The following is a 27671-nucleotide window of genomic DNA, read 5'->3' as shown; positions in this document are numbered from 1 at the left end:
TTTAAAATCACAACTTAGGATCCTGTCATTAACCGGAAAGGATTCAAATAGATCACTCTTTTTCTTTTGCCTCAACAATGCCCCTTGCTATTTAAAAACCAAACACAGCCTTGCATATGGCATTCAGGGTCTCATCTGTGCTGGACTTTGGCTTCACATCAGTGTAGCTATAGTGACATCAGCATCAAAACCCCCCCCAGGAATAAAAGAAAAAAAAAGTTGTATAAGGTTGAACAAAACCTGTTCGCGCTGAAGCAGAACGTTTTGTTTTGGAGCATTTTTTAATCGTATTTCTAAAATAAAATTGCAGGTCACACGTTATGTTGAAACACTGAAATAATCTGAAAATGTCAAAACAAAACGTTGCGGGGGAGCGATTGGGCCAAAACAGAATCTGCCTTTTTCAGACAAAAGAAATCTCAGCCAACACTTTCCACCCAGCTCTGCCGCTGATCTCGAATTTCAAGTTAGTGTAATGCGACACCCTTTGGCTGGGGACTGAATCTCAGACTTGTGGCAAAAAAAAGGCAAAACTGCGACAGGGTGAGCTAAAAGATGTGGCCCATTAGAGGATTCAAACTTTTACATGCAGCCTGGCCACTCAAGGGAGACAAAGCAACACGGAATTAGGTTGGCTCTGCCCAGAGTTCAAATCCCCATAGGAGTCACTGCACTCGGATTTTACACTATGTGGTTGGAAGGGGAAAGAAGAAAAAAAATCCAGTGTAGACGCAATGTGAAAAGACATCACAGCCAGGAGTGTTGCTCTGTCACTTGCTTTAAAAAAAAAAAAAAAAAAAAGCCCCCATTCAGAGACGCACATGTTAAGACCCATCTTTTATCTCCACTCTCATCACGGCAACACGCGGATGGATGAAAGAAAGCAGTGGGACTTTGGCACTTAGGATGAATAAGGTCAAAGTCCCATTTTGACTGAATTCAAGAGGAACTTAAAGAGGTGCTTAAAGTTAAGCGCATGCTTATATGCTGTCTTGAATAGATGCTTTTTAGAAATTAGGGTCTTAATTGGGATTTTTATTTTCCTGTAAAATCATACGGTCCCACTTTGTACGAAGGCTCCATTTGCAAGCGGTTGGCACAGGGTTAATGAGGACCTGAATGCATGGTTAATCAGTTCTCAGGGATGGTTATCGAATCCAATGGGAAGCTTAGACCCAGCTGCAACACATCCGCCGCTCCCGTCTTTGATATGCTTGAGACATGAGCCATCATTTATCACCCCTTTGCGAACCACCTATAAACAGAACCTGCGTATAAAGCTTAATCAATTATTTACAGATCTATTTAAAGAGAGCTCATTAAAAGCACAGATCCTGCACAACCCAAAGGGGGTGGGGGGATTTCCCCGATTTGACTCACAAAGCTACCCACAAAAACATCCGCCCGCCCGGGAAGAACAGTGTGAGATCGAAACTGCCCACACCACCGACCCCTCTCTCATTACCCACACTGCATTAGGAACCGAGGATGATTTTGTTTTTTTAAAGAGACGGTGCAACTTTTTCCCCCCCTGGCAAACCGGAAAATAAAAAACACAACACACTAAAATCAAATCAACGTGGGACGCTAACAATCATCAACTTAAGAAATTAAAATAAAATAAATCAGTGAATGGAAAAGGCTAAAGGGAGGAAGCGGTTTTTTACTGGAGGCTCTCGGCCGAGGTCCCTGCATCCCCGTCGTGACTGCCGGTCTCAAAGTTGTGCTCCACCCCCATGATGTCCGGCTCCATTTTCCCAGTGTCGTTGATGAACGTGGTGTAGGTGTCCCCTTCTGCCATCAGCAGCTTGAGCTTGGGGATCCAGCTCTTACGGACCACGCGCCGGGCGTTCGTGCACATGTCGGCGGCGATGGCGTTCATCTCGCTCTCCTTGAAGTTGGGGGCGAAGTTCTGGCAGTAGACTGGGGAGCAGGGCGGAAAAAAGACGCTTATTTGTCAGGCAACCATGCTAGCAACCCCCTCCCCCCCAGCAAGTGTGTTGTGAGACCCCCTCCCAATGCCAGATCCACAGAGGACAGGAGCCTGTTGGAGGATGGGGGAAGTCAGGGGGTGTTAAGTAGAACAGGCCAAAACATTTCCCCCCAGCCCAAAGAAAAATGCAGCTTCAGCAACACCGAAGTTGTTTTGCAAATTCATGTCAGTTTCGCCTAATTGTTCATTTAGGGCAAAAAGCCTAAAAAAAAATTATACAAAAAAAATAACTGATTTTTCGGTTTGAAGCGACTTTTCATTTCAATGCATCTGAAAACGTGGTTTTTCACCCACGAAAGCTTATGCCCAAATAAATCTGTTAGTCTTTCAAGGGCCACCAGCCTCCTTGTTGTTTTTGTGGATACAGACTAACACGGCTACACCCCCCCGATACTTTTCGTTTCAATGTTTCCTTCCAAGTTCAAAGAGTGTCTTGAAATGGTCAAACCGATACACGCAGGTTTCAACTAAACAAAATGTTTTGTTCCACCCAAAACTCTTTTTTTCCAATCTTTTCATTCGCCAACAATTTCAGACGTTTTCGTTTTCACTCCCACCAGAAACTAAAATGTTTGTTCCACCCAAACTATTCCTGGTTTCTTTTTACTTTTTGATTCACCAAAATGTTCAAGCTCCCACCCCACCCCTCAACATCCCAACTTTTCTAAACTGTCAACAAATGAAAAAAATCTGTTCTTTGCCCTGCTGTAGTGTTAGGAACCATCTATCGGAAAACAACCAAGAACAAAACAAAAGTTCTGTTTTCCAGAGTAATTAAAATAGTATAAAAACTGCCGAGATTAGATCTGGGTAAAAACAGTGGGCCTTCATCTATTGACTGTCCCATCGCAGCCTCTGGCCAGCAGTGGGCGTGATCTCAGCGATGGGAAATTCCTGTCTCTGCCTTTAGATCCCCATTCTCCCCCCACGACATATAACTAGTGTAATTCTCCCTCTGCGCATCTGGGGTCCTCCTCTGTGCTGCTCTGCAAATAGAGTCTGGCCCTTTAACAGGGGGCAGGGCCAGGATTAGACCACCCCTTCCCCAGATGGAGAGTACAAGGGTCATGTGACAGGGAGCATGTGACTCAGAACTAGGATGACCAGACAGCAAGTGTGAAAAATCGGGGCGGGGTGGTGGTAGTGGGGGGGAGGGGGGGAGATGCCTGTATAAAAAGGAGCCCTGAATATCAGGACGGTCCCTAGAAAATTGGGACATCTGGTCACCCTGCTCAGAACAGAGACATCCCTGCAATGTTCAGAACCAGAAGCAGAGCTCCTGGAGGAATTCAGACAGGTCCTGGCATCACAGCCACCTTCTGTGCCACCTGGGACTCTGGACCTGCCCCCCGCTGGCCTCTGGATGCTCAGGCCAGGATCTCCTTAATAGCCTGGTGCAAAAGGCATGAAGCTCCATGGGGAAGATGCAACGGGCTTCGGGTCAGGCCCCACAGTGGCACGAGCAGCCCACCTGGATGGGGAGCAGTACCATCTGCGGGGAGACAGGCTTTCGAGCCCTGCTCATCCCCCATGGGGCCTGAAGGATGCTGCCTTGTGGAGTCCCCGGGCCCAGCAGAATCACTCACTGCCCCCATATACTCACACTTCACAGCATGCAGGACCCTGCTGTCCAGCGGCTTCCGGCTGGGGTCGTTGGTGGACGAGCGGATGCCGGTGCCGCAGCTGTTTGCCAGAGTGTTCCTAGCGAGGGGAAAGCATTGAGAATGAGAACTAAAGACCCTCTCGCTGCTGCTCTGCTCTGACCCCTAAACCCCCATCCCCTGCTCAAATGTGGGCAAAGAACCTGGGAGTCTTTACTCCCAGTGCCCTCTGCTCTACCCCCACCAGTCCCTTACCATAGGACGGGGGGATACAGTTCTGATTCCTGGCCACTTGTGCTCTAACCACTAGACCCCACTCCCTTCCCAGAGCTAGGGCTAGAACCCTGGAGTCCGACCTCCCAGGGCTGCGTCAGGCCTGGCAGGCCAGGGAAGCGGACAGGAAGAGACAGCTGCAGCCCCACCCTCACAATACAGAAAGCCAAAATTCACCGATCGAAAAAGGATGCCAGAAGCCGCCTCAGAAGCACTTTGTGCCGCGTCCCTGCACTGACATGGCAGTTCATCAGCTGCGCCCGGGTGATGTACACATTCGTGCCTAGGCGAGGTAGGGAAAAAAACCCATTATGACCCAGACACGTCCCTCTGACCCCCCACAAAGGGGCGCTACTAGGGAACAGCCTCCATTCCTGCCTCGCTGCCGAGCCCGTCCTTGACCCCACAGAACAGAGCCGGAGCAGAACTCGCCCTGGGATGGGAGCCTCAATCCCCGACCTGGTGGCGACAGCCAGGGGCTTCTGCATGGTGATGGGAGGTCCTGGCTTCGAGGCAACACGGGATGGGGGAGGGGCTGTAATGCTGCATGCGCTAGGGTATGGGAGGTTAACGACGATGACTGTGCCCGCTGCCGTGCTCAGCACCCCATGGACCCCCCCCCAAGACCAAATTCGGGGTCCCCTGCTGTATCACATGCCTCATGGACCCCCCTCCTCCAACCAAGATCAGGGTCCCCTGCTGTGCTGGTCACCGCACAGACCCCACCCCCATCCGAGATCAGGGTTACCTACTGTGCCACGCACCACACAAGCACCCGCAGCCAAGATCCCTCCATCATTAGGGCCCTACCAAATTCACCGTTGATTTAGGTCAATTTCACGGCCATAGGATTTTTAAAACTGTAAATTTCGTGGTTTCAGAAGCTTAAATCTGAAATGTCCTGGGGTTATAACCCTGGGGGTCCCAACTCAAAAGGAGGTCATGGGCAGGGGGGAGTCGTTGTATTGCCACCCTCACTTCTGCACTGCTGCTGGAGGCAACGCTGCCTTCAAAGCTGGGTGGCCAAAGAGCAGCAGCTGCTGGCCAGGCGCCCAGCTCTGAAAGCAGCATGGCCACCAGGAACAGCACAGAAGTGAGGGTGGCATGGGGCGGGGAGGGGGGGGCGTCCTGCCCCTGACCAGGTCCCCGGCAGTCCAGATCCTGCACAGACCCAGGGTGGGATGGGAAACTGAAGTACAGGGTGGGGGGACCTTGCCCAAAGTCACAGTAAGGCAGTGGCAGAGTTGGGAACAGAACCCAGGTCTCGCAAGTCCCAGCCCATTGGGCCTAACTGCCTCTCCTGTCACTGGCTTCCATTCGCCAATGCCCAGGAACACGTGCTCAGCTCCCGGGAAGGGAAGAACCCCACTGAGTTTGGATCAAGCACATTCACCTGCTGCAACTCAACTAGCCCCCCCCGCCCCCCAAACCCAGAGTGGTCTCTGCCTCCTCTCCTCAGTTCTGCCCCTCCCCACACCTGTCACAAGCTCCAGCTTCTCAGCAGGGTCACCCTCATCGTACAGCTTGGGGTGACACCGGTTCCCGATCTGGTTGATGAGCTCGGCTGGCAGCGATGCCAGGTCCTGCCGCACCCGGATCCGGTTGCGAGACTCAGAGGCCACCTGGTCAGGGAGGGCTTCCACCTTCTCTGCGGCTGCTGCTGCTGCGGGCCGGGGGGAGTAGAGGGTGAACACACAGAACACAGCTCCTGGGCCTAAACGTTCAGGCTGATGGGGTGGGGGCTGCCTGGGAGCCAGGACTCCTGGGTTCTTTACCTGGCTCTGGGAGGGCAGTAGAGTCTAGTGGTTAGAGCGGGGGGGTGTGGGGGGGGAGACTAGGAGTCCGGACTCCTGAGTTCTACTCCCAGGTTTGTCACCGACTCACTACAGCAACTAGGACCCGAGATTCTTCGTGTCAGTTTCCCTTTCTGGGGGATGATGGTAATTTTTAACCCCCGCACAGACGGGATCTGGAGCGTGAGAGGTTTGTCTCTCCACCTGTTACAAGGGGGACCACCGGCCCAGCTCCCCTCCCTCACCATGGGTCCATGTGAATTTATCTCCTGAGTAAACACCCCCTGGCAGACAGGCTTCTCTAGCCGCCGAGTGGGGTGTGCCCTGAGAAAGACCTTCAGCCCCACCACTGAGCCCTGCTTTGATAGCAACCGGGAACAGGGCTGAGACCCAGCAAAACTCAGGCTGAGCCTTTATCCAAAGAGAAACCCCGGAAAAACCAGCACCTCCAGGCCTCACTCAGTCATTGATTTAAGGTTTCTATGCCCAGATGTTGCCCCTCACATCCCTGTCTTACCCCCACCGCTGGGGTATCTGGGCTCCTCACAATCTTTAATGTATTTCTCCTCGCCGCACTCCTGCGAGACAGGGCAGGGATCCCCAGTGTACAGATGGGAAACTGAGGCACAGAGAGACCAAGCAACATGCCCACAATCACACTGGGAACTTGTGGCAGAGCTGGGAATTGAACCTGGGTCTTCAGGGCACGGGGTAGCGCCCTCACTGTGGGGCCACCCTTCCTCTCTTGAGTTCTCTAAGCTCTTCCAAGCCAGATTCTCCTGCTAGTGTAGCTGGATTCACCTCGCAGTGCAAACAAGTCGTTATCCTCGCCCGACAGCAAACGCATTGCACCCAGCAGCAGAGCAGAAGCCCCGCCCCTTCCTTCAGCCACTCCCCAAAGGGGTGGAGCAAGAAAAGTCCCTCCCCTTCCCCCAGCCACTGCTCTAGGGAGAGAGAAGCAGATAAGCTCCACCCCTTCCTATCTCCCTGTGCCTTGCCCCCAAGGGGGCAGAGCATTAGCACTCCCCTCCATTCCCAAGCTCCTCCCCTAAGGGGCGGGGCATTAAAGGGCCCCTCCCCACTTGGCCAGTCTCACCTGTCTGCCCTACATTCATCATGCTGTACATCGTGTACATGTTGCAGATCTGCCGATACTGCTCATCGGAGCCTTCCTCGGCCCCGTCCTCCTCTTCGTCCTCCTCATTGTGATAGGAGCTTGGGCTGTCGCTCGTGTAGGCGCTGGACGTGCCGGGGCTGGTCTGGTCGGACGTGCTGGGCCCGCTAACCACGCCGGACCCGCCGCCTCCTCCTGCTTGCACCCCCTGCTGTTGCTGTTGCTGCTGCTGCTGCCGGTTGCCTCCTAGGTCCTGTGTGGAGAACTTGGCCATTTTGCGGCTCCCGTTGTTGCCTCCTCCCCCACCTCCGCCGCCGCCTCCTCCCTCCTTCTGGCCGTTGTCCCAGAGCCGCTTGACCACGAACGTGCACTGGACTGAGTCCGACTCCTGCTGCTCTGTCTTGACGCGGGACACCAGCGGTAAGGGGGTGTTACAGGAGGGCCAGGTGGATGTCTGGGCCACGGGGCTCTGGGGCTCGGAGGAAGGGGTCTCCTCGGCGTGCAGGCCCTGGGAGTCGCAGCTGGGGGAGCTGACCTTCAGGAAGAACTCAGTCCCCTTCTCCATGATCTCCTGGATCTGGAGGAAGCCGGCCGTGTACATCAGCAGGAACTGGTCTCCCACGTTCATGCTCAGCCGGCCCGTGTAGCAGAAGCTGAGGATCTGCTGGAAGGACTGGGGCTGCACAGCCGCCGGCAGCTCCACCACCGCGCTCTTGCTGTTGTTGAAAAGGTCCCGGAAGTAGGAGCTGCTGGCTGCCAGGACGGCCCGGTGAGCCTTGAAGGCGTGGCCTTTCACCACCACCGAGACGTCGCAGTACAGCCCCTGCAGGCGCTGCTCGTTCAGGCACTCCAGGATGCTGTTCCCGAAGTTGGGGATCTCCATCTGCAGCGTCTGCGCCATAGTCGCCTCCTCCTGGCTTGGGGTGGGGGTGGGGAGGTGGCGGGGGGTCTGCTGGAGACAGGGAGGAGGAGAAAGCCACGGGGAGGGGCGGGGAGGAGACGGACGGATGGATACACATGACCATGGGTGGGCATGGCCCCATGATGGACGGAGGGGTGGGTATGGATGCACATGGACCACAATCAGATACACCAGCGGAGATGCAGGGTGATGGACAGATAGGTACGGATGACGGCAGATGGAGACAAGTGGGGTAGGTGGATGCAGACGTGGAGAGAGAGGTAGAAAAGGAGAGAGGAGATGAGAAGAAAAGGGGAAGGCAAAGAGGGAGAGCGAGAGGCGGGGATGGGGGAAGAGAACCAGAGGTGGGGGGAGACAGGTGAGACACGGGGTTGGGGGACATGATAAAAGGGAGCGGGGGCGAAATAAAAAGGAAAGTGCGTTAGCCATTTGCCTGGCTGTGGCGGAGCCGCCCTGTCCTGTCAGGAAGGTTCCACATTAAGATCTTTAGGATGCCGCTGTGTGGGGCCCACGTTGGATTTAAACCCTGGGGAACGAACCCGCAGTGGGGTCCAGCGGAAGGGGTTGAACCTGACGCCTCTCGATCCCACAGTTAGAGTTCCTCTGGAGCTAAAAAAGAAGCCCACTCGCTCTGAAGCAACAGCAGGCTAATAAAACCCGACCCGTGTCTGTAGGATACTGTCACAGACCCCACAGCCAGAAGGGCCCATTGTGATCTGTAGAAAGCAGGCCAGAGAACGGCCCCAAAAGAATTCCTAGAGCAGAGCTGTGAGAAACACACCCAGTCCCGACTGAAAACTGATCGGTGATGGAGAAGCTGTCGGGAAGTTGTTCCAATGGTTACGCTCAATCTGAATTTGTCTAGCTTCAACTCCCAGCCAAAGGATCAGGTTAGAACCTTCCTTGGCTACACAGAAGAGCCTGTTACTCCCCAGGCAGATATTCAGACTGTGATCAAGTCACCCCTTAACCTTCTCTCTAATAAGCGAAATGGATTGAGCTCCTGGAGCCTACCATTATGGGGCAGGTTTTCTTTCCTTTAGATCATTCTCGTTGCTCTTCTCTGACCCCTCTTCAATTTATCAACATCCTTCTTGAATCACGGGCACTGGATTCCAGCCGTGGTTGCCCCAGTGCCGAATGCAGAGGGAAAATCACCTCTCTGCTCCTACTCCACATTACCGTCTATACATCCCCAGATTCCACTAGCTGTTTTGGCCTCAGTGTCACACTGGGAGCTCCTGCTCAGCTGATTATCCACCACAATCAAATCTTTTTCAGAGTCCCTGCCTCCCAGGAGAGAGCCCCCCAGCCTGGAGGCACGACCAATGCTCTTCGTTCCAAGCCAGATACATCTACAGTTAGCTGTAATAAAACACAGCGTTTGCTTGCGCCCAGCTTACCAGAGGATCCAGATCCCTCTGCGTCAGTGACCTGTCAGCTTCACTGTTTGCCCCAGTGGGGGGTGACAACTGCAATACCTCACCCCTCCCAAACCATAACAGGAGGTAGGGCAGTGCTATTCACCCCATTGTACAGATGGGAAAACGGAGCCATAAAGAAGCCCAAGGTCACATGGGGAGTCTGTGGCACAACAAGGAACTAAACCTGGTCTCCCAAGTCCCAGGCTGCTGTCCTACCCACTGGAAAACCCAAGACATCCAGGGGACCAAACCTGGGACCCCTGGATCTTAATGCATGAGCCTCAGCTACCTCTGCTAGAAGACTCGGCTCTGTCCACCGAGGCTAGTCCAACCTTTAAGTAGCCCAGTCACCACTCCAAGGGGACAGGGCACCACACCTCGTGGGTGTGGTGTGCACGTCCAAGCCCTCTTGGACACTTGCCAAGTTTTTGGCCTCCATGCCGTCCCACAGCAGTGAGTTCCACAGGTTAATGATACATTGTCAGGACAAGTATTTCCTCTGATCCATTTCATAATAGTTACAAAGACACAGCGTGCCTCTGAGCGCGCACAAGCTCTTAGCCATGCAGCCACCTTTTCTCCAAACACTTGCAAACCAGGCAGGAAATCAGAGCCACTTTCATGCTCTCAGCCCATCACTGAGACCTACCAAGCCTATCAAATCGCTATGGAATGAAGCTGGGAGGAGGGTTAATTTATTCGTGATTAGCAGAACAATTTGCTAGACTTTTTTTCTTTAAGCTAATTGATTTTTTTAAAAATCCGAAGAGAACAGGAGAGACTCCACCTGCCTCTGACTCACAGGGGCCCCCAGCCTGGGGCTGGATCAGAGCCAGCGCCCCCCAGAGAGGAAAGAGGCCATGTCCCAGTTCCTGGTCCCCTGAACCAACCACTCCCCTAACCTGGGGCTGGATGAAAGCTGGTGCCCCATAAAGGGGAAAGGTGCTGAATCCCATTCCCTCCTGCCCCCGAGCCAGCCAGTCCCCTAACTGGGGCTGGATCAGAGTCGACCCTCCCAGAAGGGAAAGGCCCCACACTCCTTTCCCTAACCGGACGCCCTGCGTTGTACGTCTTTCATGGGCGTGGGGGAGGCGAGATGCAATGAGCAGCACAGGTGAATCCTGCACCATTTCAAGCTGTGGCAGACACTGAAACCAGGATAAAAAACCATCGAGTGAGCGGGAGTAAACACTGGCTGAACCAACTAGCCACGCAGGGATGCAAAGCAGGAGCGCAGAAAGGTAACCAAGTGAACGGAGTATTGACTTATCCACCACGTGGTGTGCTTGTCTCCACAGACACTACCTCTGGGAGCTGGGGACGGGCATGTGCTGATCCGAGTACCCGATTGGCATCTCCCCACCCCTAGAGCGGGGAGAAAATCAAGGCCCTCAGTGGCTTGGTCGTTTCATCAACCCAAGCCCTGATGAGCCGCCTTCTCTCCAGCCCTAGATTTAGCCATTTCAAGAAAGCCCAGCCACTGTGGGTATTCCTAGTGGGTGTGGGACATCCCACTCCCAGTTTTACACTGCGTGGGAGGTGGAACGCCAAGGTACAGGCAGAAGGGATTTACCTAAAGCTGTAGAGGAAATCAGTGGTGGCGCTGTAGAGAGAACCCAGGAGTCCTGGCTTCCAGCCCCCATTGCTCCAACCACTAGACACTACTCCCCTCTTAGAGCCGGGCACAGAACCCAGGAGTCCTGGCTTCCCGCCCCTCCTCCCCCATTCTAACAGAACAGAATCCTCCACCCCCTGCCGTCCCAGCCTTATTCCTTAGCTTCCTATTCGCCTCTTTTCAGCTCATTCTCCCTCTGATTTTTCTTTGATTTTGAAATACTAGGATGCTCAAGTCTCTTCTTTCTAACAGGGGCAGACCAGGAGTGGGCGCTTGCTGAGCTGCCTCAGTGCCAGGGAGAAGCCAGAGGCTGAACCTTTGAACAGAGAGCCTTTTCCTCACAGCTGTCTGGTCAGGGTGAGCGCCCGTAAGTAGCTGCCATGGATGGAATTCCACCACGGCAGCACTTTGTAATAAAGGCAAAAGTCCAATCCCGAGCTCTCCTCCAGCATGCCTCACGAACAGATCTCAGAGAAGGTCATCGTCACCCTTATTTTACTGATGGAGAAACCGAGGCACGGAGCGGGGTAAGTGACTTGCCCAAGGGCCCCCAGCAGGCCAGCAGCAGAGCTAGGAATAGAAACCAGGTGTCTCGAGACCACTAGGCCGCACTGTGCAAGGCTCTGTACAAACGCAAAACAAGATGATGGTCCCACTCTCAAGCAACTCGTGCCTCGGCATAAACTGATTCGTTCTCTGTGCCTCCCAGGGCCGGAATTCTTAATACAAACCTTTCTGGGCAGAGGCACCATCCTAACAAAAACAAGTGCACATTTTACCTCCGCCTTATTCTGCAGGCTACTTCTAAGATTCCTTCTAAAAAAAAAGAAGCAAAAGGAAGGTCTTGTGGTGAAGATAACGGACCAGGACTCAGGGGCCTGGGCTCTGCTCCTGGCATCGCTCAGCCTTCTCTACTTGGAAAAGTCAAACTGGTTTAACTCACGTTTGGTTTTTTTTAAGACCCAGGTAACCTCTGCATGGATGATCTGATTTCGGCCAAGTTTAAATCCGTCTCTAGTCGACTTGAACCAACTCCAGAGAAGCTGCTTTTACACTGAAACTGGAGTGCCCCTTCACACCGCTTTCACCTCAATTGCTTTACGTTCACACCTTCACTTCAAAACCAGTGCAACTTTTTCATGCAGATGAGTCACTTCACTTTTCTGAGCCTCCATCGCTGCAGCGATAAACCAGGGGGACGGACCCCTGCCTTTGTCTCCTTATTTATAGGGCAGCAAGTTTAACACCAGGAGGGACCATTAGATCCTCTAGCCTGAACTACTGTACACCCAAGTCCTTTAGTTTCACTCAATTACCCGTGTGCTGAGCCCAGCAGCTTGTCTTTGGCCACAGCCAAGAGGCACCAGGATGTAGATTCCACCTCCTGGAGGTTTGTTCCAATGGTGAATCACCCTGAGTGGTAAAAACTGCCGCCTTATTTCCAATCTGAATCTGTCTGGCTAGACGGAAAGCTCATTGGGGCAAGGCCAGTCCCTCATCCTCTGCGTGTGCAGCTCCTGGCGTGATGGGGCCCCCCAATCTCTGCTGGGGGGTCTCTGCAAGACCCGGCATGAAGGGACCCGCAATCTCAGCCGGAGGAGGGTCTGCGCAGGTCCCAGATCACTGCGGCGGGTGGGTGTTTGTGCAGGCCCCAGCACGAGAGGGCCCCCAATCTCAGTTGGGGGCAGGGGGATCTGTGCTGGATCAGAGACTCTCTGTAGCCCCAGAGCAGGACTAGCAACCCTAAATCACCCCTGTCTCAGGGACCCGCCTCTGGGGGGGAAGAGAATTCACTTGCAGTTCCTTCAATCCTGCCGACTGCAGCAGTCAAGGAAGGAACAAGGCTGAGACCCGACAACTCATTCCACCTAAGAGGCTACCTGCCTGATCGGGGTGGCTTTCAGCCTCCCCCAGTCCAGGGAAGAGTAATACCTCCAGCCCAACTAGCCCCCCACGGCCCAATCTCTCTCTCCACCCACTCCTGCTTGCTCACCACCTGGTTCAGACACCTGATACCCGCTGCGGTTCCCAAATCGCAGGAGGAAGGGGTAGGGTAACCGTCAGATCAGAGGGAGCCTTTCACATCAAACTCAGGGACGCTGACAGACAGGCTGGGGGAGTGAAGACAGTGGCTCCCTTGAGAAACCTCCCCTGCACTGGCTATTGATTTTCATTGGAGGCCCTGACCCACGTCCCTGACCCAAAGATCTTTTAGTCTGAATACACAAAGCACAGAGCACTAAGCATGCTACCTTCTCTGCCTCTCCTGGGAGGGAAAGGGATGCCACAGCCTCTTTAGTGGGGGTTCCTCTCTGCCAACCCCACTCCAAGCGAGGGGAACCCTCTGGTGGGCAGAGCCCCAGATTCCTGGGGAAACTGAGGCATGGGGCGATGCGGGAACAGACCCACATCTTGCCCCAGCGCAGTGGGCTCCCCTACAAGGCTGCCTCTGTGCCTTTGGGTGACATTGCATTTTTAAAGTCACGGCAGCCCGGAAGGGTCACTCTTTTTGCCCAGGATCCATTAGAGAAACCGACTGCCTTGACCTATTTGCAAGTGAGAGAGAGGAGGGCTGCAGATGAGCCGGCTTTCCCAGCAGCTGGCACATCTCAGAATGAGATACCGTCAGGTTAAAGCATGTAAAAGAACCTCAGATCCTGCAGAAAAGGCAATCAGTTTAAAGGCACATGCAGCAGGGTCCAGCTGGGTCTTGGGACATCTGGGTTCTGTTCACCACCACAGACCTGGAGTAAGACACTCTCTGGCCTCAGTTTCCCAGTCTACCACTTGTTCACTTAGACTGTAAGTTTGTTGGGATGGAGACGTGCTCTTCTAACGTATCTGTGCAGCGCCTGATACAACGGGCGCCTGATCTCACCTGCAGCCTCTAGGTGCTACCCTCATAAGGGTCGAATCCTGCATTAGCAGAGTCAATGGTGCAGGATCAAGGGATAAGGAGGGGCAGTCCCTGCCCCAAAGAGCCTCCGTGCTCTCCTGTACTTTTGACATTTATCTCAACAGGGCAGGGAGAAAGTTCTTTGTCAGTTTCATTTTCCCTGGTCTCCTGAAATCAATGAGTTTTGTGATTCCCATTTTTTTTTTAAGGTTAATTTTTAAAACCTATTTAAATCAAAAGCTTTTCTGCCCACAGTAAGTTCTGTAAAACTGTTACAAAGCCTGAATTCTGGGCCTCTTTACCGTAAAGAGCGACAGACTCCAGACGCTCTCCCTCTGTAATTTAACAGAGCGATGGTTACGGGGTGACTCGATCACAGTCTTTAAGTACCTACCTGGGGAACAAAACATTGATCATAGAAGGCTCTTCAGTCTCGCAGACAAAGGTCTAACAAGAGCTAGTGGCTGGAAGTTGAAGCTAGACAAATAAGACACAACATTTTAAGAGACACAACTTACTAAGGGCTACTGTGGATTCTCCATCACAGGCCATTTTAAAATCAAGTTTGGATGTTTTCCCAAGAAATCTGCTCTACTTCAAACTGGAATTAATTCAGGGAAATCCCAGAGCCTGTGGTATTATACAGGAGACCACACTAGCTGATCACAGTGGTCCCTCCTGGTTTTATAGTCTACGAAGACAATTTAATGATTTGACTCTCAATAATAAAACACTTGATGCTTATTTCTTCCAAGGGTTTGACAGGACTCTGCACATGATCATTAACCAGCCTCCACGTGCACCCCATGCTCCTTCACCCAAGGCTGAGTCAGTATCATTATCCCCATTTTATTGATGAGGAAATTGAAGCACAGAAAGGTGAGGCAACTTGACAGAGGTCACCCAGGCAATCAGTGGCAGAGCTTGGAATCTAGAAGCGCTGGTTTCCAGCGTCTCCAGCTCTCACTGCCAGAGCACAATCTGTGCCAGGGACAGGAATAAGAACCCAGGAAGTCCTGGCTTCTACCTTCCTATCCTAACCTCCAGAGACTAGACCCTACCCTCCACCCATCTGGGAAGAGAACCCAAGAGTCCTGATTCTCAGTCCTCCATCCTGACACAGATTTATAGGTACCCTCATACTACGGCGTACAACATGAGGGTATCGCCAACCTCACCCCTGGCTAATGAGAATAGTTGCCCCCGGCTTGAGATTCAGGAATTTTAGTGGGAGTCAGGACTCCTGAGTTCTATTCCCAACTCTGCCACTGATCTGCTGGGTGACCTCAGGAAAGTCCTTCCCGCTTTCTGTGATCCCATTTCCCGTCCCACTGTGCCTGTGCAGTGCTCTGGCTAGGGGGACCAGAGAGCAAGTGTGAAAAATCAGGACAGGAGGTGGGGGATAGTAGGTGCCTATATAAGACAAAGCCCCAAATATCGAGACCGTCCCTGTAGAATGGGGACTTCTGGTCGCCCTAGCTCTGGAGCAGCGTGGGCCCACTGATCTCGGCTGGGGCCTTTAGCTGCTTCTGCAAACAAGTTACCATCATCCAGTAGGAGAAAAAAGGGCTTTGCCTGATCTGCGCTCCATAATAGCCCTCGAGGTTTTTCTGGGGTCCTCAAGATACCAGATTGGGGCACATTGTGAAGCATGTTTTACAAGGCCACAAGAATGAGGCCCTGCCTCTTGCTTCCCTAGGCTGTTTTCAGACCTACCCACGCAGCCACCCACTCCTGCATATTTAATATCCAGTATTCAACTCTGGCTCTGCCAGAAGCATCAGAGGAATAAGTTGCCCGTCAGCTGGAACCCTCCCCACCCGATCCAGCACCTACTCCTGCCACTCTCACGGATCAGCCTCCTTCGCTGGCCGGGGCCCCAGAAAGCTGCATGCTTGGCTCCCGCGGGGATCACAACCCCTACAGCTCTGTTCAGGCTTAAACTCAGCATCCCCCAAGAAGGCACCGTAACTCATTGACCTCTGTCTTAGGATCTCAATCACCCTCCCATCCGAAGCCAGGGATAGAACCCAGGAATCATGGCTCCCAGTCCCTTCCTACTGCTGTAGCCGCTACACCCCGCTCCTGGAGCGGGGAGTAAACCCATGTGTCCCGACTCCCACCCCCCCTGCTCTGGCCACTAGACTCCACCCCATCTCAGCACTGGGGAAGAGAACCCAAGAGTCCCGGTTCCCAGCAGTGTGCTCTAACTACTCAACCATACTGCCTCCTCAGTGCCGTGACAGAGTCCCGAGTTGCTTAGTGTTTGTGGTGTGTCCAATCTATGCCACAAAGACAGTCACAGAGGCAGCCCTCAGACCCAACTACCGTACTAGGTCTTGACAAGGAAGCAACACTGAGACACAGGAATCAGGAGACTGGAGTTCCATTCCCAGCTCTGCCACCGACTCTGGACAACCCACTTCCCTGCTCCGTGCCTCAGTTTCCCCTCCCATGCAATGTCTATTTAAATTGCAAGCTACTTGGGGCAGGGACTCTCTCACACCCTGTATCTGTGTAGGCCCCAGTATTATCTATGTTAGATACTTATATGACCTCTCATTACCATAGTCTCAGAACACCTCACAGCCCGCAGGGCAGGGCTATTGTTCCCATTTTACACATGAGGAAACTGAGGCACAGAGAGAGTATGGGATTTGGGGGTCTCTCAGGGAGTGTGCAGCAGAGGAGGAAATTGAACCTGGCTCTCCCAAGCCCTAGGCAAGAGGCCTACCCTATAAGGGGCTGGGGTCTGCATACCTCAGGGGTAGCCCATATATATATAATCTGGCTCGCTACCCCTCTGTTTTAACATAGTTGTAGCTAAGTGGAGGCTGATCCTGCTGGGACTGTGGACTGAGCTACTGTACACAGACGCCAGAAAAGGTCCAGGGATGAGGTTCAAGCTTAAAAACCAGGATTTATGCACAAGACCCGCAACCCTTCCCCCCAAATCCATAAAGAACAGGAACTCCAAAATTGCAACTCAGTCAAACATGTCTTGAAAAAAATATACAATCCCCGAACAGAACCAACAACCCAAACAAAACAATACAAATACATATATAATCCCAACCTGAACATCGCAACCGAAACAAATGGAATAAAAGTGAAATACAACCCAGACAAAACAATGCACTTACTATCTACCTATCTATATATCCACACACACAACCTGAAACTTGCAACGCAAAGAAAATGCAACACAACATGTGTGTTATCACACACACACTCTACAGAAACCTGCGACCCAAACACACAGCAAAATTAAACTAACTGCAACCCAAAGCAAACAGCAAAACCTGCACCCACCCGCCTCCAACACCGTAACTCAACTGAAATGTGAACAATCTGCAACACAAACGAATTGTAAAGCTTTTCTGGTGAAGTGAATGAAGTGAAGAAATCCTCGCTACACCCTCAAGTCAACCTGCTCTGGGGTTGTTCCAGTTGCACAAGCCAGAGTTTTTCCAGGGAAACTTCCTGGATTTTTTGGTTGGTTGGGTTTTTATTTATTTTTACGGAGGGGGGGGTGGAATCACCCCTTTATCCCTCCCGCCCTTTGCCAAACACCAGTAGCTCCCAACACATGGCAAGGGAAGGGCACTCTGGTCCCCCCACACACACCCCCCTCCTCCAACCTCCCGGCCTTGTTACCCCCAAATTCCCAAGTACCGAAGTTTAGGTTAGGCTGCTGGTTTCAAGCAGCAAGATAACAGAACAAAAGCCCATCTAGGTCCAGGGGGCTGCCAGGGCGGGAAGATCCCAACTACAGCCAGGAGAAGGCCCCCACCCTGGGGGGCAGCCCCCCATAAGGGCTGCAATAGAAGAGTTTCTCCACCCAGGAGCCTGATCCATTGGGGGATTCACCCTCTCCCCAGAAGGGGGTGCGTAAGGAAAGGCCTCACCAGGGTTTATTGTGGGAGATGGTGATTCTCCTCCCACGGGGGGATGGGGAGATTTGGAGGGTCTAGGAGAAAAGTGTGGGGCAGCTAGAGAACTCCCCATGGGGCAGAAAGTTTCCTGAAGGTGCTGTGGGGTGGCCAGGGGCTGGGAAGGCTCAGCTCAGGGAGGCCTCTTGGGGAGAGGCAGGACCTGGAGAAAGGCCTAGCTTGCACCCCCGCACCCCAAACCACCCAGGGGAAGGGGTGCAGGCTGCTTTTACTGGGGAGGGGTCCACGCTCCAGGGCAGGGCATATGGGAGGGAGGCCTAGAGGGAAAGAGAAGAAATTTCCTCCTTCTCCACCCATGGGGGTTGCAGTCAGAGTCAGATGGGGGGACTGCAGCAGAGGGAGGCGACATCAGCAGCATTAGATGAGGGACTGCAGCAGTGGGGGGCAGAGCAGGTCCCCCCAGGACCAGGGGGTGCAGTGGGGGTGCAGCAGAGGGGGGCAGGGCAGGTGCCCCCAGGATCAAGGGGTGCAGTGGGGGTGCAGCAGAGGGGGGCAGGGCAGGTGCTCCCACGATCGGGGGGGGCAGTGCGGGGTGCAGGAGGGGGGCAGGGCAGGGTCCCCCAGGATAGGGGTGCAGTGGGGGTGCAGCAGAGGGGCAGGGCAGGGCTCCCCCAGATCAGGGGGTGCAGCAGAGGGGGCAGGGCAGGTCCCCCCAGGATCAGGGGTTGAGTTGGGGGTGGCAGCAGGAGGGGGCAGGGGCAGGAGCCCCCAGGATCAGGGGGTGCAGCAGAGGCGGCAGGGCAGGTCCCCCAGGATCAGGGGGTGCAGCAGGAAAAGGGGGGGCGCAAGGGGGGGGGTCCCCGCCAGGACCCAGGGGTGCAGCAAAGGGGCGGGGAGTCCCCCCAGGACCAGGGGGTGCAGCAGAGGGGCACAGGGGAGGTCCCCCCAGGACCAGGGGGTGCAGCAGAGGGCACAAGGGGAGGCCCCCCAGGATCAGGGGTGCAGTGTGGGGTGCAGCAGAGGGGCGCAGGGCAGGTCCCCCAGACCAGGGGGTGCAGTGGCGGTGCAGCAGAGGGCGCAGGGCAGGTCCCCGAGAACCAGGGGGTGCAGTGGGGGTGCAGCAGAGGGGCACAGGGCAGGTCCCCCAGGACCAGGGGGTGCAGTGGGGTTGCAGCAGCGAGGGGCGCAGGCAGCTCCCCCAGGACCAGGGGGTGCAGCAGAGGGGCGCCGGCAGGTCCCCCAGGATCAGGGGATGCAGCAGAGGGGGGCAGGGCAGCTCCCCCCAGGATCAGGGGGTGCAGCAGAGGGGTGCAGGGCAGCTCCCCCCAGACCAGGGGTGCAGCAGAGGGCGCGGGCAGCTCCCCCCAGGACCAGGGGGTGCAGTGGGGTGCAGCAGAGAGGCGCACGGCAGCTCCCCCCAGGATCAGGGGGTGCAGCAAAGGGGGCAGGGCAGGTCCCCCAGGATCAGGGGTGCAGCAGAGGGGCGCAGGGCAGCTCCCCCAAGACCAGGGGGTGCAATGGGGTGCAGCAGAGGGGGCAGGGCAGGTCCCCTCAGGACCAGGGGGTGCGAGGGGGTGCAGCAGAGGGGCCAGTGGCAGGTCCCCCCAGGACCAGGGGTGCAGTGGGGGTGCAGCGGGGGTGCAGCAGAGGGCGCAGGGCAGCTCCCCAGGATCAGGGGGTGCAGCAGAGGGGCACAGGCAGGTCCCCCAGGAGCCGGGGGCAGCAGAGAGGGCGCAGGAGGTCCCCAGAGATCAGGGGGTGCACAGAGGGCGGCAGGGCAGGTCCCCCTCAAGGACCAGGGGTGCAGCAGAGGGGCGCAGGGCAGGTCCCCCAGGATGGAGGGGGCAGCAGAGGGGCGCAGGGCAGGTCCCCCCAGGACCAGGGGGTGCAGAGGGTGCAGCAGAGGGGGCGCGAGGGCAGCTCCCCCAGGACCAGGGGGTGCAGTGGGGGTGCAGCAGAGGGTGGCAGAGCAGGTCCCCCCAGGATCAGGGTTGCAGCAGAGGGCGCAGGGCAGTCCCCCAGATCAGGGGGTGCAGGGAATGCACGAGGCCAGGCTCCTCCCAGGAGCAGGGGGGGCGGGGGACCAGGGCTTGCAGGTCCCACCCAGGACCTCAGGGGGTGCAGTGGGGTGCAGCAGAGGGGCGCAGGGCAGCTCCCCCAGGACAGGGGTGCAGTGGGGGTGCAGCAGAGGGGCGCAGGGCAGGTCCCCCAGGACCAGGGGTGCAGTGGGGGTCAGCAGAGGGGCCACAAGGGCAGTCCCCCCAGGATCAGGGGGTGCAGCAGATGGCACAGGGCAGGTCCCCCAGGACCAGGGGGTGCAGTGGGGTGCAGCAGAGGGGCGCAGGCAGCTCCCCCCAGCCAGGGGTGCAGTAGGGGTGCCAGCGAGGGGCGCAGGGCAGCTCCCCAGGACAGGGGGTGCAGTAGGGGGCGCAGGCAGCTCCCCCAGGACCAGGGGGTGCAGTGGGGGTGCAGCAGAGGGGCGCAGACAGCTCCCCCAGGATCAGTCGGTGCAGAGGGGGTGCAGCAGAGGGGCACAGGGCAGTCCCCCCAGGACCAGGGGTGCAGTGGGGATGCGCAGAGGGGACAGGAGGTCCCCCAGGACCAGGGGGTCAGTGGGGGTGCAGCAGAGGGGTGCAGGGTGGTCCCCCAGGATCAGGGGTGGCAGTGGGGTTGCAGAGCAGAGGGGGCACAGGGCAGGTCCCCCCAGGACCAGGGGGTGCAGAGGGGTGCAGCAGAGGGGCGCAGGGCAGCTCCCCCCAGGATCAGGGGTGCAGCAGAGGGGCACAGGGCAGCTCCCCCAGGACCAGGGGGTGCAGCAGAGGGGCGCAGGGCAGCTCCCCCCAGGACCAGGGGGGGGTGCAGTGGGGGTGCAGCAGAAGGGGGCAGGGCAGCTCCCCCAGGACCAAGGGGTGCAGCAGAGGGCGCAGGGCAGCTCCCCGCAGACCAGGGTGCAGAGTGGGTGCAGCAGAGGGGGGCGCTGCGCCACCCAGATCTCTGCCAACCATGCAGCTCCCCCCAGGATCAGGGGGTGCAGAGGGGGTGCAGCAGAGGGGCGCATGGGCAGCTCCCCCCAGGATGCAAGAGTCCAGGGGGGTGCAGTGGGGGGTGCAGGTGCGAGGGCACAGGGCAGGTCCCCCCAGGATCAGGGGGTGCGCAGCAGAGGGGTGCTAGAGAGCGGCGCAGGCCCAAGCGATCACCACCAGGATCAAGGTGTGCAGCAGGGGGTGCAGCAAGTGGGCACAGGGAGCTCCCCAGCCAGAGCAGGGGTGCAGTCAGGGTGACACGGGCCGCGACGCGGTGCAGTTCCCCAGGCGTGAGAAGGGGGGTGCCAGCGAAGATTGTAGCCCTAGGAAACCAGTGGGTGCTCGCGCAAGGTATTCACAGAGAGGGCGGCAGTGGCTTCGGGTGCGAGCAGGCGTGCGGGCAAGCCCCGATCAGGCATGCAGGGGTTCCGCAGGGGCAGCAAGCTGCCTCGACAGAGTGCAGAGGTGTGTAGCGAGCGCACAGCAAGCTCCCGAGATCCATGCAGTGGGGGTAGAGCGCAGGGCGCCCAGAAGGGGTGCAGGGGAGCAGGGAGGCCGCAGACATGCAAGGAGCAGGTCCCAGAGAGTCCAGGATGCGGGGTGCGTGGGGGTGCAGCAGAGGGGGCACAGGGCAGCTCCCCCCAGTAATCAAGGGGTTGCAGCAGAGGGCGCAGGGCAGCTCCCGCAGGACCAGGGGGTGCAGAGGGGGTGAGTAGAGGCACAGGGCAAGCTCCCCCCAGAGATCCAGGGGTGCAGTGGGGTTGCAGCAGAGGGGCACAGGGCAGGTCCCCCCAGGATCAGGCGGTGCAGCAGGAGGGGCGCAGAGGCAGCTCCACCAGTATCAGGGTTGCAGCAGAGGGGCGCAGGGCAAGCTCCCCGGGACCAAGGGGTGCAGTGGGGGTCAGCAGAAGGGGCACAGGGGCAGCTCCCCCCAGACCAGGGGGTTGCAGAGGGGGTGCAGCAGAGGGGGCGCAGAGGGCAGCCCCCAGGACCAGGGGTGCAAGTGGGGTGCAGCAGAAGGGGCACAGGGCAGTGTCCCCCCAGGATTCAGGGTGCAGCAGAGGGGCGCAGGGCAGCTCCCCCCAGGACCAGGGGGTGCAGTGGGGGTGCAGCAGAGGGGCACAGGGCAGGTCCCCCCAGGATCAGGGGGTGCAGCAGAGGGGCGCAGGGCAGCTCCCCCCAGGATCAGGGGTTGCAGCAGAGGGGCGCAGGGCAGCTCCCCCCAGGATCAGGGGGCGCAGGCCGCTCTCACCTGTGCACGGGGCGGTCTCCGCGCAGGGCTCAGCTCGCCCTCGCCTCGCAGCAGCAGCAGCCATTCATTGCCAGCCCAGGCCGGCTCAGCCGAGGGCCGAGCGCTCCGATGCGGCAGCGGCCGCCGCCAGCCGGGCCTCCCCTTGCATCAGGCGCACACACGCCCAGGCGCGGCTAGCCGAGCCCTGAGCTGGCTGCTCCCTGCTGGGCCCAGGAGCATGGCCCCCTCCCCCATCTCCTGGGCTGGCAGGAAAATGCCTCTGCGTTAAGTCTGGGGCTGATCCCTGGGCAGGGTTGCAGAGGGGGAGAGAGATGGGGGTGCATGGGGTTAGAGTAACAGAATCCTGTGCATCTAGTGTATATACGCACAGAATAATATTATTCTATGTAACTTCTCTGCAGTAAACTTTTTTACAGTATGCTCAAAAGTCAGTATCCTAGTGCTAACCATATATATAAAGTCATAACATGATTATATAATTTTAATACAGCAACAATATACAGATAAAGTAAAGAGCAGAAAAGTTATGTGTATATACAGATACGAATAGAATCATGATTCTATTGTACATATATAATTTCTCTGCACTAAACTTATTCCCTCCATATTTATATATGCAGGGTAAATTTCATATCCTAGCATTAACTTTCTCTCTCTATATATCATTTAATAAACATCTATATAAAGTCATATGATTAAAATATTATATGTATGTTTTAGCACAACAATATATATATACGAAGTTTAGTACACAGAAATAATATATGTAGCTATATATCAGAATAATAGGATCATACATATATTTTCTCTGCCCTAAATGTATGCATGTACTTGTCTGCATTAAACTTTTTCCTTCCTTTTATATATATCAGTGTAAACTTACACACACACACCCATATATATATATAAACATTTAGTATCCTAGCACTAAACGTATATATATGTATAATTTTATAAATATATATAAAGTAATTATCTATCATAAACATATGTGTATAGAGTCAATATATTATAATTATATACAAATTTAAACAGAGAAATATATAAAGTTTGGTGCAGGTAAATCCTATGAAAAGAGAGGGTCAGACTCAACAAATATATAGAAGAGGCAGGTACCATGCTTAGGAAGTTTGGATCCAGAAGCAAAATGCATCTTACAAAAAAAAAATTGGGGGGATTGCTATGGGAGGAATGGATTAGGAGAATTGACCCCCCAAAAAATAAAATTTGTGGTTTGGATTGGCAGAAGTTTCCTCCAATTTTGGATCCAGAACTGACCCCAACAAAACACAAATATGTGGGGGGTGCAGAATTGACCCTTGAAACCATAATTTCTGGAGGCAGATTAGGAGGTTTCCCCAGATTGTGGACCCAGAACTGCCCCCTTAGAAAGAAAAATTGGGGTGGTTCAATTAGGGAAAACTTCCCCCATATTTGGCTCCAGAAATTACTCCTTTAAAATCTTAAGGGGAGGAAGGAAGATAAGGAGACCGTTCCCTCCAAATTGGAGGGGGTGAGGGTCTGGATTTTCCAGGTGGTGTCTGGATTATTCCTCACCCATGTTCCCTTATGGCCCTGATCCTACCAGGTGCATCCCTGATTGGCAGGAGGAGTTGGGTGTGGTGGTGGATCTTTTGGGAAAGGGATTGGATTTTCCAGCAGGGTCTGGAGCCCTGCCTCTTTTATAGCTCTGGTTCTGCTGGGGGTGCCCCACATTTTCAGGGTGTTCAGATCTGGGTTGCTGAGATGGCATTTGGATCCTCTCTGTATTTCGAAGGTCATTTTAATGTCTGGGATTCTGGACCCACACACCTTAATCAAGCCCGGCCAGGAGGAAGAGACAGACAGTTGAGTAGCCATATGTGAGGAAGGACTAGGATGGGCCAATAGGCCTTGTCTAGCTGTGGAGTCTGCAGGCCTGGCATGCACCTGGGGACCCTGGAGGACGTGGGGATGGGGAATCAGCTTAATTTGCAGCATCCCCATCCCTTCCTGGAATGCTGCTGAGGGCTCTCAGAGGAATTAATGAGCCTCACATGGGGAGATGAGCTGGGAGGGTTACAGACACTGTCCCCTCCCCACCCACCCCCGGCCTGTGCAGAGGACTAGGGAATGGGAATAGAGATCTATACCCACTGAGCCCCTCTGCTCCAGGGGAGAGGATAGGGCCAGCTACAGATCTCCACCCCTCAGGAGATGTGCAAACCTCAGGGAGTCTGCTGGATCCCGATGGGGCTCAGGGTGGGGAACCATAGCTCAGTCCACAAAGCGGCATGTTTTGCACCCGTGTTGCCATGTGGCTTTCTTGACATGGCTGCATTTTGCGGGGTACTGGATAGATGTCTCACGCCGCTCCCTGTGTTGTGCCATGGTGGTTTTTATCACCAGGCTGCCTGGGTTGCAGTCATGATGCAGCCTCATTAAAGGGGGAGCAGCCTGACAATGATCCTCAAAAGAGGGACACGCCCCCGACCTGGCAGGGCTCCTGTTTAACCCAGTCTCTAGCTCAGCTGCCCCCCGCCCCGCCTTCTCAATGAGACTGCTTTTCCGGTCGCTTTTTGGTCACAACCACCAAGTTGTTTGTCCCTCTAGCCGCCCTGTACATGGCACCTCCCATTGGCCGGATGGGGGTCACCTGATCGCTCCCCGCAGGATACAATATGGCGCCACCCATGTAGCTGCTCCTGGAAGGCGTGGAGGGAAGGCTGAGCTCGCTGCGCTTTCTGGGTGAGGGAAGCCTGGGGTGCTAATTAGGGGAAGGGGATCCTCTGCCCCTCACCCAAGGGATGGCCCCGTGGACTCAGGATAAATTTAGCTTTTTTGGGGGGTCAGCTCTCAAATCCTCAGCCTGGGCGGGATTTGGGGCTTATTCTCCCCTTTCCTCCTCCTCTGAGTTATCCTGCATGAGTCTCAAAACCTGGTATAGGCTTCTTAAACTGAGTCACCCTCCCATTCCTCCCCCACGTTAATTTGGAGGGATTGAGCCCCCACCCCACCCCCGGTCCTTCAAGCAGGTTGAGCTGGCTCCCAGAAAACGTCAGGCTGAGGGGGGACGTGGGGATGTCTTGCAGTTTCATTGCAAGTCTCATGATACGTGGTGTCTTGTCTTCCCTCCCTTCCCCCCCAAACCTTGGCTGCTTGTCTCATGACTACATGAGAATCTCAAGTTAACTCTCCATCCTCTGTTAGGGTTGCCACCTCTGAGGTACCGAAAAAACCCCACAACCCACCCTGTGGTATCTGAACTGTTTAATCTGGAGAAACTACCACAAAAAAAGGGATGATCCTGGGGGAAACCTAGACTGGTGACAACTCTAGTCCTTGAGCTTGTGGTGAAAAGCTTGAAGAAGTGAACCCCCATAGTACCCATGTGAGAAATCAAATAAAAAGAACTGTTATTTTAAAGAAATCTGATGACTTTAAGCCAACCTCATGACTTTTTTTCATTGTGATGACTAATTTTTAGATGCATGGGCCTGACAATGGTATTGTATTGCAATAACCCCTAAGAGTCCAAGTCATGGAGCAGGGTCCTTTTGAGCAAGGCGCTGTATGGACATAAAACAAAGATATCCTGTCCTACAGAGCTCATGGTCTAAGGGTTTGTCTAGACACAGTTTTTGCACTGATTTTTTCTTCTATTTATGTAGTTAAATCATTGCCATGCCTTATTGCGGCTGTGGTTATAGTAGTATATAGATGTGCTGGTAAATTTACCAAAACAAGGTCTGCTGATCTCAAAACCCTTATGGGGTAGGCCTGCATCCACACCAGATTGTTGCAGCAATTTAACTAGATCAGTTTTTCCACAAAATGCTGATAATAGCACTTCCTTCCCTCACAGTGGTCGTGGGTAGAAAGACATTAAAGATTGTGCAGTGCTTGGGTACGACAGGAATGAGATCTACAGAAGTAGCGTTTGCCTGCTCATTGGCAAAGCCACTTTAGTGTCCTAATTCAGATTCCTTCTCAACTTTCCTTTGCCATGAGTGCTACAAAAAACTTGGCAATGGCTGATGTACAGAGACCACTGCCCATCACACTCGCTGATATGGTTTCCTTTTGCTCCCCTGTCTATAGCCATCTGTTACCTCTTCATGTATTTAGATTGCAGGCACTTTGGGGCAAGGGCTGTCTTTGTTCTGGGGCTGAACACAGTGAGGCTGTGGCCTGTGACTCCTGGGTGCTACTGAAATACACCTGATAACATACAGTGCCTAGTGCACTACCACAATACAAACTGTAGTAAGAGCGTAGTTTATAAAGTATTTGGGGATCCTTCAGGGACTGTTTCTCTCTTGTATTCTGGGGCCAGCTGTAACACAAGATGTTCTGATGAAGGCTAAGTTCACTCCGCTGGCTTGGTTTATGAGACACGGCATCCTGCAGCTGGGCAGAACTGTAACAAATCAGTTGGCCAGAAGGGGCCGGAGATTCCCGCCACCTGAAGATCTGCCAGCCAAAAAGCTCTGTCCTTCCAAGGACATGGAGGGGGAATGCCCCCAGGAAGCCAATGGCTCCCACCCAGAGCAGCATGAGGAGCGGCCGCCTACATCTGATCTAGCGATGGATGCTGGGAGCTGCACTGGCCCTGTGAAAACTGGGGAAACTGTGATCACGGAGGGGAAAGCGAAGATCATCTTCCCCAGTGCCAACGAAGTGTTCTACAACCCCGTGCAAGAGTTTAACCGAGACCTGACGTAAGTACAACTAAGAGGGGGGCCTGGGGCTGTCTGTTTTAGGTACTTATCTGGCCCCCATCACGGTAATAGATGAGCACTTTGTAACCCTCCGGTGAGGCTGGGCAGGGCTATTATCCCATTGTACAGATGGGAAAACCGAGACACAGAGGCTAAGTGATTGGCCCAGGTTCATACAGGCAGTCTGTGTCAGAGCACGGAATTGAACCCTAGGGCTCCAGAACACCATCGTTCCTTTCCTATTAGAACATCCCTCTCTAGTGCCAAGCACTCGCTTTTGGGGGTGGGGGGCCTTAACGTGTCTCCAATCAGGGTCCCCCCAAATCCAGTTACTTTTCAAATCAGGGCTAACAAGACAATAGAATTGCTTGGAAAAAGTGTGCAGAAGCATGAGTCCGCCAGGGGACATGGCCTAGATCTGAGCCTTAATGGGCACTAAGGCCCGTGTGTGTGTCTCTCTCTCTCTGACTTTCTGCCTCAGGTGCGCCGTGATCACAGAATTCATTCGCCTTCAGCTTTCGGCCAAGGGGATTCAGAGTAAGTGGAAATGTCTCTGTCTCTCTCTCAAGAACATCCCCCGCCCCAGTGCAGTGAGCAGGATGGTTAAATTAGTACGACCCTCACTAGCACCCGAGCTTTCAAAGCCAGTCGGGATCAGTGTGACCCTCTGGCCCGCTGTCCCGCCCCGAGACTCCCGCCTTCAGCCCAGTGCGTCAGGACAAGGGAATGCCAGGGTGTCATAAACAGACAGCTAAGGATTAGTGTTTCTTTTACCTGTAAAGGGTTAACAAAGGGAACCAAACACCTGACCAGAGGACCAATCAGGAAAACAGATTTTTCAAAGCTCAGGGAGGGAATTTTTGGGTATGTGTGTGTCCTTTGTCTGTGTCTCTGTTGCTCTCTCGGCTCTGAGAGAGGATCTCTCTACCTTCAGGCTTTCTAATCTTCTGTTTCCCAATTGTAAGCACAGGTATAAGACAATATAGGTTTTTCTATTGTTTTTGTATTTACATGTGTGTAGTTTGCTGGAATGTTTTCAATTGTATTTCTTTTTGAATAAGGCTGTTTATTCATTTTGTTTTCTTTTAAGCCAATGATCCTGTATATTGTCACCTTGATACAGAGACCATTTTTATGTCTTTTTCTTTCTTTTTATATAAAGCTTTCTTTTT

The 27671-nt window shown here is 54.5% G+C and overlaps 2 protein-coding genes across 7 annotated transcripts in view; one reads left to right on the top strand and one right to left on the bottom strand.

The window, feature by feature from the left end:
- Nucleotides 1-1016: 1016 nt before the first annotated feature.
- NACC1 (nucleus accumbens associated 1) lies at nucleotides 1017-21875 on the bottom strand. 4 transcript variants are annotated; one of them, XM_075061092.1, is made up of 6 exons: nucleotides 21800-21875; nucleotides 6757-7726; nucleotides 5345-5524; nucleotides 4045-4150; nucleotides 3597-3694; nucleotides 1017-1923 (listed from the first exon to the last, which is right to left on the bottom strand). In XM_075061092.1, the coding sequence occupies exons 2-6, from the start codon at nucleotides 7673-7675 to the stop codon at nucleotides 1664-1666; spliced, it is 1563 nt and encodes a 520-aa protein (XP_074917193.1). In that variant the 5' UTR covers nucleotides 7676-7726; nucleotides 21800-21875; the 3' UTR covers nucleotides 1017-1663. The 4 variants fall into 4 exon arrangements, with proteins under 4 accessions (XP_074917193.1, XP_032624059.1, XP_032624058.1 ...); XM_032768168.2 differs by having other exon boundaries at nucleotides 5345-5530; nucleotides 6757-7723; nucleotides 21800-21867; XM_032768167.2 differs by having other exon boundaries at nucleotides 5345-5530; nucleotides 21800-21866.
- A 2558-nt stretch (nucleotides 21876-24433) lies between these two features.
- The window catches only part of TRMT1 (tRNA methyltransferase 1), a 10673-nt gene continuing 7435 nt past the window's right edge, over nucleotides 24434-27671 (top strand). For all 3 annotated transcript variants that reach the window (XM_075061091.1, XM_075061089.1, XM_075061090.1), the window contains exons 1-3: nucleotides 24434-24526; nucleotides 26115-26499; nucleotides 26981-27036. In XM_075061091.1, coding sequence (XP_074917192.1) covers nucleotides 26135-26499; nucleotides 26981-27036 — 421 coding nt within the window. In that variant the 5' untranslated portion in view covers nucleotides 24434-24526; nucleotides 26115-26134. The remainder of the gene's footprint in view (nucleotides 24527-26114; nucleotides 26500-26980; nucleotides 27037-27671) is intronic.

Source organism: Chelonoidis abingdonii, chromosome 26, assembly GCF_003597395.2.
Source record: "Chelonoidis abingdonii isolate Lonesome George chromosome 26, CheloAbing_2.0, whole genome shotgun sequence".
Classification (NCBI taxonomy): Eukaryota; Metazoa; Chordata; order Testudines; family Testudinidae; genus Chelonoidis; species Chelonoidis abingdonii.
This window is presented reverse-complemented; position numbering and strand designations above follow the sequence as displayed.

Bases quoted from the DNA above. Each gene is read 5' to 3' on its own strand.
- NACC1 (XM_032768168.2), bottom strand. From the start codon at position 7,675: ATGGCGCAGACGCTGCAGATGGAGATCCCCAACTTCGGGAACAGCATC. The intron at 4,151-5,344 runs GTGTGGGGAGGG...TACCTCGCCTAG, and splicing joins GAAGCTGGAGCTTGTGACAG to GCACGAATGTGTACATCACC. The intron at 1,924-3,596 runs GTGAGTATATGG...CCTGCTCCCCAG, and splicing joins GGTCCTGCATGCTGTGAAGT to TCTACTGCCAGAACTTCGCC.